A 12,241-nucleotide genomic window follows, 5' to 3' on the forward strand; every position below is an offset into this window, starting at 1 on the left:
GGCTGATGGATGGCTGGCTGGGTGAGTAATGGTTGTCTTACGATCAGCGTTTAAAGGAAAAGGTCAAAGCCCCACAGTGTAGAGAGCGGAGCTCCGTCTGGCAGACTAGTTGTCCTTACACATTAGCACTCTGAATAATAGATTACAGATGGAGGGAAAGACATGCATGAATGAGTGGGTCGAGTTGGAATAGGTGTGTCATAAGAAAGTGCACATGTTTGTTTATTTGTTTGTTTGCATGCATGTATATTTGAAAACAGACATTTATTTTTAGATCCTACATGTCCTCAGAGACTTGGCTTTTTATATGGGCTTTTCAGAATTTGGTTTAGGATTCTCAGTCAATTTTCACTGTCTCCAACATACAAAATAAATGTAATTTAATGCCATAACTCTAAATTCATAAAATCTAATGTGATATATTTTAAATGAAGAATGACAATTGATCCCATAAATGATAAGGTTTTGCATTATGTTCTTTTGGGGACTGTACGAAAATTATTACGGAATAAGGAAAGTCAGAAAAGGGTCAATGTAGTATTGGGTAGTACTTGTTGCCAAAGGAAGTGTAGTCATACTTCCCATTTAGGATGTTCATATTAGCTTCAGATACTAATAATCCTATGGATGGTCTGAACCTGGAGTTTGTTAAACAGAACCATCTGAGGAGCCTACATTGTAAACTGTTTGGAATAGGATCAAACAGTTGAATCAACCATCTGTCTGTCAAAGTAGTTCTTCTTTGCACTTCTTATTGTCTTATCTAATTAGGAAATACTCTCCAGTTCTGATATTACTGATGCTATGGTAGCATCTACGCTAACCTCTTTAGGAGACGCAATTGTTGTTTTGAACAAACAATCACCTCTCTGTGTCATCACAAGATTCTGATTGGTTCGGACACAAGAAGCCTGAAACGATGGCGTTTACTTGTGATCTAGTGTTCAAAGACGTGACACTAGATAACTATAGAAAGTGAGTAGTATTATTGTGTGAGAATGTTGATAATAGTAATGATGATGATGAATATCATTATTATCATTATGGTTAGCACCATTATTTTGGATGTTATTCACCTTAGGGTGGCAATGTACTGTATATAAGTACTAACCCTTAATGGGAATATACGTATGAATGTATGTAATGTAATGTATGTATGTATGTATGCATGTATGCATGCATGTATGTATGTGTAGGTATGTATGTATGTGTGTATGTGTATGTATGTATGTATGTGTGTATATATATAAATGTATGTATATATGTATGTATGTGTTAATGTATGTATGTATGTGTATATATATGTATGTATATATGTATGTATGTATGTATGTATGTATGTATGTATGTATGTATATATATATATGTATGTATGTATGTATGTAGAAAGTTATCTGGGTAAGTTAATGTCTGTTCTGTGTATATGTTATGTTTTTTGTTTTTTTGTGTAATTTATTTTATCTTTCTTGTCTTGAAAAATGTTTTCCTTGACAATCTGTTTGTTACTTTTAAAAGTGTGAGGGGGGGGGCTGATATAAGCTGAAGCTTCTGACCCTCCCCTTTGATTATGACCAATAAAATTAATTCATTCATTCTGGGATCCTCTTATATACCGAGAATCCAGCTGCCGTGCAAGTTAAGGAGGGTATTGCGTTGGAAAATAAATGAAATGCAACATTCAACCCCTTTCCCCACACCAATACTTTTCCTACAATCCATTATCTGTTTCTATTGAGAAATTAATGAGGACAGGGTTGATTTACCTCTAAAAACCCCTCTACTCTGGCACACAATACTTGTGTTCATACATTGCTTGGGATCCATACTCCCCACCTTTAACAGGCACGTGTGGTGCACACAGCCGTCACAGCCAGATAGTTCGGCATGAGGAGGACAGTGGGGCTACATATGGTGCACAGACTGTGGATATACAGGTAGTATTTGCCGAAAGCCAGTGTACTGCAAACTTTGCCCTTGATAGAGAAACAACCATTACATCAAGTAATATGAAGAACGGTAAGAAAGATACAGAGTGAAGAGTGGGAGAAAGAGAAGAAAAAAGCCATGGGAAAGAAAGTGAGAAATCGGCTGCTTCTGTGTCAGTGCATCTGGAAGCAGTTCTCACTTGTTTTGAACCTTTCTTTTCTGCTTTTAAAGTCGCTCACAGGCATCCCATTGTTGCTGTGCTCTGTAGCAAGTTATAATGTTTTGGGAAAGATGTTGTAAAAACCAAGTTTTATATGGCTTTGGATCATAGGCCACCAACACAAACATTAAATGGTCAGCAACAATTTAAATCAGGGCAAACGGTCATTTGTAATGTTCATTAAACAGTATGCAAAAGCAAACAATAGGTTACACAATTATACAGAATATTATATCATTGATTTCATTATTATTTTCTTCAGCTGTTATGTCATTTTTTCCTAAAATGCACAATATACAATTTTTTGCTTGTGGTGCAATACAGCCCCCTACAGGATATAAAGAGAATAAAACTCTTATGGTTATATATTATATATATATATAGTTAAATTATATGTATAGTTAAAATGTATTATGAGTGGATATGTATGATACAACAGACCAACAATTACTTTTTTCATATAATTTAGTTTATTATTTTGCTATATGACAATACAACTGTATATCTTGGTCATAAACATTACTTTATTGTTGGGTTTAAATAAAATTAGTACAATATAGTTAGATATAATTCCATACATATATGCAGTACATTATCAGTGATTGTACTACAGCAGAGCAAACATTTGTCTTTTTTAATACTATTATCATCATCGAATGATTTTAAATGCACAATCATCTCAAAGTTTCACACACTTATTATGTAGTACTATAACTATTAAATTTAAATAAATGTAGTAAACTTTAATGAGACTGTCTAATAAAGTGTGTAAATGGCAGCATGTTAGCTGTGACTAAAAATAAGACTACAAACCGTCATGAGTTACAAATTCCACATAACATTTAGAGATGTGACTACAAAAACCAAATACTGCATACTAGAGTTTAGGATTTTGGTATCGGGGTAATAATATATTTATGTATAATTAATCCTCTAGTGTATTCTGTTCTCAAATATTAAATGTGATAATTCGGCACTTAAGTGTTGCAGCAAAAGTGAAATGACATCGCTATCATCTTACGAAAGGTATCTTTGAGGCAAATAGATGGATGATGATTAATGGATGATGACAAGAGATTGAATAGTCTATGTTGAGCAGCAGCAACCTCGCAATGTTTACAACTTTGGGTTACGCTTGAAATGGTAAACCACAGCTGAAATACAAAAAGACTGCTGATTGTGAATGGACTAACATTGATGCTCAGCTGCACAAGTTCCATATAAGTTCCACAATGCTGTCATAATATTGTCAAAGGGACAACACACATCCAATGCACCTCTATTGTATGAGAGTGTAATAACTGTGTATTTAAAGACTATGAATGTAAGTTTGCCATGTGTAAAACAATCTATTATATAATAATGACTTGGTTTTTGGTCCATGCTGCAATGATAACTGACTGTCAGAGAGACGTCCACAAAGCTAATAAGTAAAACTGGTAAAAAGGTGTATAAAGAAGAGTAGGAAGGAGGAAGGATGAGTGGGTACAGAGACTACGTCACGTTGGTTAAATAAGTAGGAAGAAGGTGAGATGTTTTAGTGCAGGATCTCGATGAGGAGGCGTTTGAAGTCTCCACTACACTCTGAATCCAGAGCGTCTTTCAGGGTAGCATCATATTTCTCCAGGTACATGTCCTTCACTGTCTCCAGGTCAAACTGTGGGGTTAACAACATAACACTGCTGTCACCACAAAATACCTTTTCATTGGTTATTGTTGTCTTTGAATTGAACATTTTCATGGTCTTACATTACTTTTTGAAAACCTTTAAGGCCAAGTTTTGGTAATTTGGAATCTATCTGGAAATAAATTCATTAAACATCTTGACTACTGTGCACACGCAGACTTGCCTCAGAGCGGCCTACAATGATGCGAATGAGCGTGTCTTCATCAGTGCCCACTCCCTTCATGGCGGCATTAAGGCGTCGGGCGAAATACAGCTGCGGGTTCTTTGCACACCTGACTATACACACGCGCGCACACGCACACACACACACACAAAGGGCAAGGCAGCAGGTATTCTTATGGGAACGGATATTTGATTTGATATTTCATGGCTTGTGAGCAATCCGATTGCCTACCCAGAGTAATGTAACAGTCCTTGAGAGTTCCTGTTGCTTCAGAGTCAATGGTGTCCAAAATGTCTGTTCCTGAGAGCTGCAAAACAATGAGTTAACATGAAAAATTTGAATATCAACAAGTAGAAGCCAATAGGCAATCCTCTTGAAAAAACAGCTTGTAGGAATGAGAGCTGTCCTTACAGACTCGTAGATCTTAAAGGTGGCCTGAAGCTGCAGGTAGTTTCTGTGTGTCAGGATGAAGGTGAAGGTGGACTCATCAGTGCCAAATCTACCTTCTCCTGCCTGACAGGCAAAAAAAGAGGAAATACCCCAGCAGCAGTGAGTATTAAGACTATTTTCAGTTGTATTACAACATTGGTCTTAATTCTTTAAGACAGCTGTGGTAGCAGCTCTATGAAGCGGTAGCTAATGCTAACATCAGTATGCTAACATGCTCACAATGAAAATGCTAACGTGCTGTTGCTTAGCATGTGTAATGCTTACCGTGGTCACCATCTTAAGATGTTAGCATGCTAACATTAGCTAATTGGTACTACAAGTGAGGTGCAGCTGATGATGGGTCATTATTTAAGCAGGTTTTTGGACATAAACCAAAGTAGAAAACAAATTACATTTTGATGTGATAATGGCGCTAGATGAAAAGCTACCGGATCACCAAAGTCAGTAGATTTAATCCTCTGGGGACCATGAATGTCAGGACCCAATTTCATGACAATCCATTCATTATTTACTGAAATTGGTCAGTCTGGATAAAAGTAGTGGACTAACCAATGCTACAGTGGAGTGGCTAAAAGAAATGAGTTGTAATGAAAGATCCTGCTGATATTCTGGCAGACTTTGCCACATTACTGTCTGCACACATTTATATTTGTACAGTGTTAGTGTGAAACTTTAAATGTATTTCACACCTTAGTTGTGAATTTCCACATAGATCCCATAATCCTGTACTATAATAAAAGCCACAGTGGAGCATTACCACAAAAAACAAGCTTCGATTTAATAAAATCTGCGTTTGTGAGATTTGCCAGTCACCCCGGGCTCACATGACATCTATATCTAGGATCACATTACCTTGCAAACACTGGTGTTATTTACAGAGCAAACTATGAATAAGATCTGTAATTTAAAAGAATTAAGCGACATCTGGGAACGCACCTCAAACAAAGATGTGGCATCCTGTTCGGCTAAACCCTCATCCACTTCATAGCCCTCGTCTCTGCTCGCCTGGTGAGAAAGAAAGATTTTGGAGAATAGGGGAATACAGAGATGTGGAGGGAAAAAAGGGGAAGATAGGTTTAAGAGGATGTATAAAAGGGAGGCAATGCATGTAGAGAGAATGAGAGAAAATATTTCGTGAGTGGAGGAAAGGTCAACCAGATGAATTATTAAAATAATCTCAGGCATTTAATGGGATAACAATCATCTGCTACACATCAATGGGAAATATTGAAGGTCTCTTTGGATAGATGTCGCTGTAGAACATGAGTCACACTGTGTTTGTCTTTTCTTTCTGGGGGAAGGAAGAGAGAGGGGAAGCAGAAATGGGTGGGAGTGTTGAAAAAGCTGGCATGGAAGCATGCCTATGATGCGATGAGTGACAAATGTCTCAGTGGGCGGATTACAGAATGGAAAAACAATTCTGCGAGCCGGTATCAAAGGAAGAAAAGTACTATTCTCCTTTGCTTTATGGCTTCTATACAGATACAAGACTTTTTTCTTCTTTGTGTACTGTAACTTCCCTTGAAACTCCCAATGCTACACTGTAAACCCAGATTGAGTTGTAATTAAACTTTTTAGTGGTAACTAGTTATTCTAGCTAAAAAACATATTCATTAAATAACATCAGTTGTTTGTAATAATTAGCTTAAGTACGATCATATTAAGCAGCGATAACTAAGGATGTTAAGTTTCTGTATGGGAGGGGCGGAGTCATTGGAACTGTTCTCATGGGAAACAATAGGCTCGTTCGAGATGAGCCAGGTCTGCGCAGAATCGATCACCGGCGATCGGCGCCCGTTGCATGCCGGTTAGATTTGTGTCCGACTTGATCCCGACTTGCTCTGACGTCATGCACACGTGGGCAACGGAAATCTCACGAGAGCAAGGCGGCCGCAGTTCTGAGACGCAGGCGGCGCAGTTGCTTTTCACCGACTGCAAGAGCCAGGCGGACCCAGAGCATGCTGGGAAACGCCGGCTTTTCAGCTGATTTAACAGCTGATTGGTTTACACCATGATGACGTTTTATATAAACTTTTTATTGTTTTTGAATCGGAGGGATTTTAATTGCTATTTGTCTGATTTAAAGACTTATTCTGTCCAGAACACATGTTGTGTGACTGATAGTTAAGTTTAGAAGTCAAAGAGACTAAATCCGTTCAGATCACGGATCATCTCCAGTCTGTTGTTCATTAAAATCAGCATCAGATCGCATGTAGAGCACTTTGACAGCTACTCTGTCATAACTAAAACAACTGGAGACTGTGTACCAGCTGGTATGTGGGTCTGATTATATTTTATTAAATCGGAATCGCACCACAGTGTTATCATCACTTCCTGTCCAGCCTGAAGGCGGCTGGAAACTGTCCGACTTTACCGCAGCTTTCTGTCACCGCCCCCCGCTGCTACCGCCTGCTCTCGTCCACTTTACAGGCGAGGCGCAGTTCATCTCGAACGAGCCTAGTGTATGTTCTGAATGGTTTCAGTCCTCGTTAAAGAGTGTTTTAATAAAGTTCTGTTAATGTTTGGGGTGTGCATTTATGTTACCTGGGTTTTGTATGGTTGATTTACCGTTCATGTTTATCTACATGATGGTGTATGAGCAGTGAGGTGAGGTATGATCACTCTGATCCATGCAGAGCATGTTGGAAATTACATTTAAAGTATTGTCCTCCTTTCTGTTTTTTAAAGGAGCTAATGTAATGAATAAATTGTTGTTAAAATGATACCGTTATAAAGAAAAAAATATATTAATAAGAATGCTTCCTTACTATAGTTTAAAGTACAACCTAATGTTTTCTACTACTCATATTTCAACAAAAGTAAATTATGTTTTCTAATGATCTTTAGTAATGACTGCTAATGTAAACTTGATTAGTCTACTTAGCAGTCAGTGTTTATACAACTTCACCTGTTAAGTCTCACCTTAAACTTAAACTTAAAGGGTTTAAGGCAACGGGTTTCTGGCAAATTTTGTCAAGTAATTGGGATAACAGAAACGTGGTTCATTGTTGAATAAAGCTAAAATAATGAGACTTTACCTGCAGCAGTGACATCAGCAGGTTCCTCACATCTCCACTGGTGTCATCCTCAATGTCTGCCTCTAATTCACGCTCATGCACTGTACGGCAAGAGGCAAAAATAGTTACCACTTAGATATTCTTTACAACGTCAATACAATATCTGTATTCAAATCCTAACAGGACAGAGCAATGCAATATTTTCCAATAAGTGACAAGCATAAAATCAGACTGTATTTGAAGCTAGCGAGGGAGGATGATTCACTCCTAAAAACTGAAACACCCATGGCATTGTGACAAATATAAAACTTGCTATGTATCTGTTCCACGTGCTGGTTAAAGGATCACACTTTCCAGAATGAGAGGAACACCAGATTGGTAGCTGTTTATGCATGACTCAGCATAGGAGAAAACTCACCCTGGGCATAAGTCTGCTTGTAGCTCAAGATGTCCTGTTGGAAGTTAAAGAAAGATGAGATTCAGTCAGCTAACATTAAACCTGCTCTTATCAATAGTTTTACATTTGAAATGGATCAAGTAGCTATGTGTAATATGAAAGGGGTCACTCAAAGTGACAAACCCACCTACAGTTAAGCTCTGTGGAATGTTTAGCAACTGAAGTAAAGGATCAGAATATTTTTTTCACCACTGATAGACAGATAGATAGATAGATGGATAGATGGATAGACAGACAGATAGATGGATAGATGGATAGACAGACAGATAGATGGATAGATGGATAGATGGATAGATGGATAGATAGATAGATGGAACTTATTAATTCCAAACTGGGGAAAAATTGCCGCGTTACATCAGCAGGTAAGTATAATACACATAACATCCACACAGAATGATAAGGAATAATAATAGATAAAGTAAAAATACACCTACTCAAATGTAAAAAACTATGAAAAAACTACTGCCTTTGTCTCTTGTCAGATTCTGTTGTGTGTTTGTGTGTTAGATTTGTTTGTTTGCGCCTGCCTGTGTGCATTCCAGTTGGTGTTTTCTCCGTGTGTGTCTTCCCTGTGATCCGTCTTCCCCTTGTGAGTTCTTTCCAGTCTCTGTGTTTCCGTTTTTGTTTTTTTCTTTTCTTTTTTGGACTTTTTGGGTTTTGGGATTTTTGACTTTGTGTTTTCCTTCAGTCGTTGGTTTTGCCTTTTTGGATTCCTGTGTTGGGTTGGACTCCTTTGTTAATAAATCTTCTACGAAACACTCGCCTGCCTGCCTCCTCTCTGCGTTTTGGTCCTCACTTCATTGACCTGTCACAGCAGTCAAGCAGTTGAAAGGGTTGTGTTCATGGATGTATTATATTAATAGTTGTGACTAGATGGCAACCATAGAATTGTGAAGACTGTCCGGCGACCTATCCTTACCATAACCCTTTGAGGGCAATGCCTTTGGTTACCATCTAGATAAGTCTACCCCAGGCGAAACCGTCCGTGTCGAGATTGTAACTCTAGATTTGTGAAAACTCAAACTCTTGCAAGACTTGCTGTCTCTCATACAGACGCTAAAGAGGGACCTGCTGGGGGGTCGCTGTATGTTGACCACTTGCTGCAGAGCATCAGGACAAAAATCCATTTTTTAACAACTTGTTAAAGTAATGAGTTAATAACAATATAAATCAGTTTGTTAGATCCTACTATAAACTTCTTTATAAAGAATTCCTTATTAAAATGTTGTGGCCGAAATGGAGCCCATATCATGAGCAGTTTCATCCTATAATAGAAAATCAACTGGGAGTGAAGCCTGACTCCACATTAAATAAAGGATGGAACCGTCAATCCTAATTAGTTTATTGCAGTTAGTAAAAGAGTGAAAATAGAAACTAGTATCAAAGAATAGCATGGCATATTGACAGACCTGATTGGTGGCTGTGCACAGGATCTCTACCAGCACAGCTTCGTCCGTGCCCGCCCCCTTCATGGCCTTCCTCAGCTCCTTGGCAAAGTAAACATTTGGAGGCTCCAACATGGCAATGGTGGCGTTCTCAAAACTACCTGTCAGCTCCTTTTTTAGGACCTCCTCTAACTCCTGACAAAACAGTTATTAATTGCATGTACTGTAAGCGTGTGAGTGTATGTGAGAAAGAGAGGGTCAGTGTAGGCAGGTACTTACATCATCGTACTTCTCAAAGTAGGCATTCTTGATCTCTACACGTTGAGCTGCAGAGCGGTTTGCCAGGATCTGAATAATGGCCTCTTCATCTGTGCCTGGAGAATATACGGCAGTTTACACACAAGGGTGCAGTAATAGCGCTTCACCATCAGAGCAATATTTCACTATTACTAGACTCCTAAAAGCAGTTTTTTAAATTGAAGGCAGTTTTGAAGTCTTGTCAGTCAACCTGGACATGCCTTTTATTTAAATGGCTGCCAGGCAGACATTTTACTCTTAAGAATTGAGCAAAATAAAAGTTTCTATTTAAATTGCTTTAAATTTTACATTCAAAATACATTACCCTCATAGTGCATAACTGACAGTAATGTGCACAACAGACATGTTAAGCTCATTTGAAACAAATACCTTCTATCATAAGCATGCTAATAGTGACATTTTATTTACTGTAATTAGATGTTCCTTTGAATATTCAGTCTTATAGATGCAATGACAATTGTGAATAAACTGAACAGATCAAATAAGGAGGAAGAATTCCACTTACATACTGATAACACAAAACTACAGGTATTTAAAATCTGAACAGGTGCCATTGACAGATTGCCTTAACATGTTCTGCATGGTGTTTGGTATCAGTCTGCACAACTGTATCCTCAATTAACCTAAAAAATATGTTTTATTTGTTAATTTGAATTAATTTAGGAAAAACATACTGTAGGTATAAGTGATTCCATTGGACTATAATTGATAATGGATGCCTAAATCACACACGAATAGAGAATATAAATGACTAAATAAGAGGAAAGAAAAACAACACGTTATTTACAGGAATGAGCAAAAAAATCATGCTGTTCACTTACCTAAACCTTTACATGCATTTCTGATGGCCTTTATATCAGCTGTGACATCAAAGTCCTCATATGGGACTATGGTGGGCTAGAATAAAAAGTGGCGGTATCATTGAAAACATATAAATTCAATTTATAAAATGTAACTAAAAATGTAAAAACTATCAAATTATCATCTCAACACATACTTTTAGGGTCATGTCATATTACTGATATACGGTACATTCAGCAGCATGCACAATCGTGGACAGTAATACAGAATAAAACTGATGTAAACGTATGAGGGTGAGGTTGTGAATGATATAACAGTACATCCAAGCCAGTCTCTCCCGCAGGAAAAGGGTGCAGCCTGTGTGACTGCTGAGTCATGGGCCAGCAGTCTCCTCTCCTCTCCTCTCCTTTCCTCTCCTCTCCTCTCCTCTCCTCTCCTCTCCTCTCTCCTCTCCTCGCCCACCTCCCAGTTTAACACAATGCGGCCTTACTGATCTGCGTTTCTGAGAAATTCCTCGTCTCTCGGCCTGGCAGGCTACTCCCTTTGCTCAACTTAACTACGCAAGTTCTGCAATCGTATTACATCACTGAAAACTCAAACTTTCAGAGCTGTAAAAGTCTCTGATGACTGAATTCACCGATTCTACTGTTGTGATTAAAAGCTTCTGTAAGTTATGGTACAATATAGCAAATCTAGTTTTCTTACCTGGACGTTACCCATGTTATTCCAGACCGCTCTGTCCACTTAGATAGTAGTAAAATAAAAATATGCGTGTTGTGATGCTGTGCTGGGACGTTGTGCTGTGCTGCTCTGTACTTGATGCGATGCGTGTCAAATCGGGTCGGTTGTTTCCTGAACGACGCACCACTGTCCGGTGCTGCAGGGATGACGTCACTGCCGCTTATTAATTTAGTAGGGTGGAGTAGGTGGGGGTGATGCTAAGAAAAACAATAATTGACTCAGTAAGGTTAACATCAACTAGTGTTAGATTCTAATAAATTATTTCTTGTTTCCTGTACCCATACAACCTTTACTCGACTTTTACCATAGGCCTACTTGATCAATTCCACTACATATTAGATACAAATATTATGTTTCACCTACTACTATTTTTTTCAGATTGCCTAGTCACTTGGATAATCTATAGTTTACATACAAAATGAACGTATTGTAAAATAGGATTTTTTGTTATTGATTGCATTTTACAACCGAAACCTAAAGAAGTTATTATAAAGTCAAGATTAGCTCAACCAGCTAAAAAAACCTAAATAAATCAGTTATAATAATTTTCATAAAAAAACCTAAAGTGAAATTATGAACGCATGACTTAATTGTTTTTTTTAAACTTCATTTAAATAAACTATCTGTGCTCCACACGGTGCATCCCTGAAATATAGCCCTAATTAATTCTTAAATCTTCACAAAATTCAGATTATTTTAAATACATTTACACAAAGGATCAGTCCCGGTCTGAGTTAACGGATACATTCAATGATACATTTGATGAAAAGCTAAATCTGTAACAATGTATTACATTTTGTGAAAATGATTTTATTTTTTGTTGGAAAAATCATTCTCTTAAAGGTAGCCTAACTTGTAATAAGAGTTGAAAAAGAGTAAAAAGTATAAATATTTCCCACTGGAATGTAAAGCATGCAGTAGGAGTAGAAAGTAACATAACATGAGTATGTCACTTACAGTACTTAAGTCAATATTATTTTCCACCACTGTGAGATCTAGATAGGATCTCATTTTCCACATGGTGGCAGTGTTGCACAGGTTGCAATAATAAAGAAAATGTACAGAGATTTAGACTT

General features: G+C 37.7%; 1 protein-coding gene across 2 annotated transcripts; it reads right to left on the bottom strand.

Annotated features, from left to right (window-relative positions):
- Nucleotides 1–2,600: 2,600 nt before the first annotated feature.
- anxa13l (annexin A13, like) lies at nucleotides 2,601–11,319 on the bottom strand. Of its 2 annotated transcripts, none has more exons than XM_032530917.1 (11): nucleotides 11,130–11,319; nucleotides 10,445–10,520; nucleotides 9,585–9,679; nucleotides 9,330–9,497; nucleotides 7,882–7,915; nucleotides 7,485–7,564; nucleotides 5,383–5,451; nucleotides 4,408–4,509; nucleotides 4,228–4,303; nucleotides 3,997–4,109; nucleotides 2,601–3,803 (listed from the first exon to the last, which is right to left on the bottom strand). In XM_032530917.1, exons 1-11 carry the CDS (start codon nucleotides 11,142–11,144, stop codon nucleotides 3,684–3,686), a joined length of 948 nt encoding a protein of 315 aa, XP_032386808.1. In that variant the 5' UTR covers nucleotides 11,145–11,319; the 3' UTR covers nucleotides 2,601–3,683. The 2 variants fall into 2 exon arrangements, with proteins under 2 accessions (XP_032386808.1, XP_032386807.1); XM_032530916.1 differs by having other exon boundaries at nucleotides 9,330–9,500.
- Nucleotides 11,320–12,241: the final 922 nt, after the last annotated feature.

This window comes from Etheostoma spectabile, chromosome 12, assembly GCF_008692095.1.
Source record: "Etheostoma spectabile isolate EspeVRDwgs_2016 chromosome 12, UIUC_Espe_1.0, whole genome shotgun sequence".
In the NCBI taxonomy this organism is placed as follows: Eukaryota; Metazoa; Chordata; class Actinopteri; order Perciformes; family Percidae; genus Etheostoma; species Etheostoma spectabile.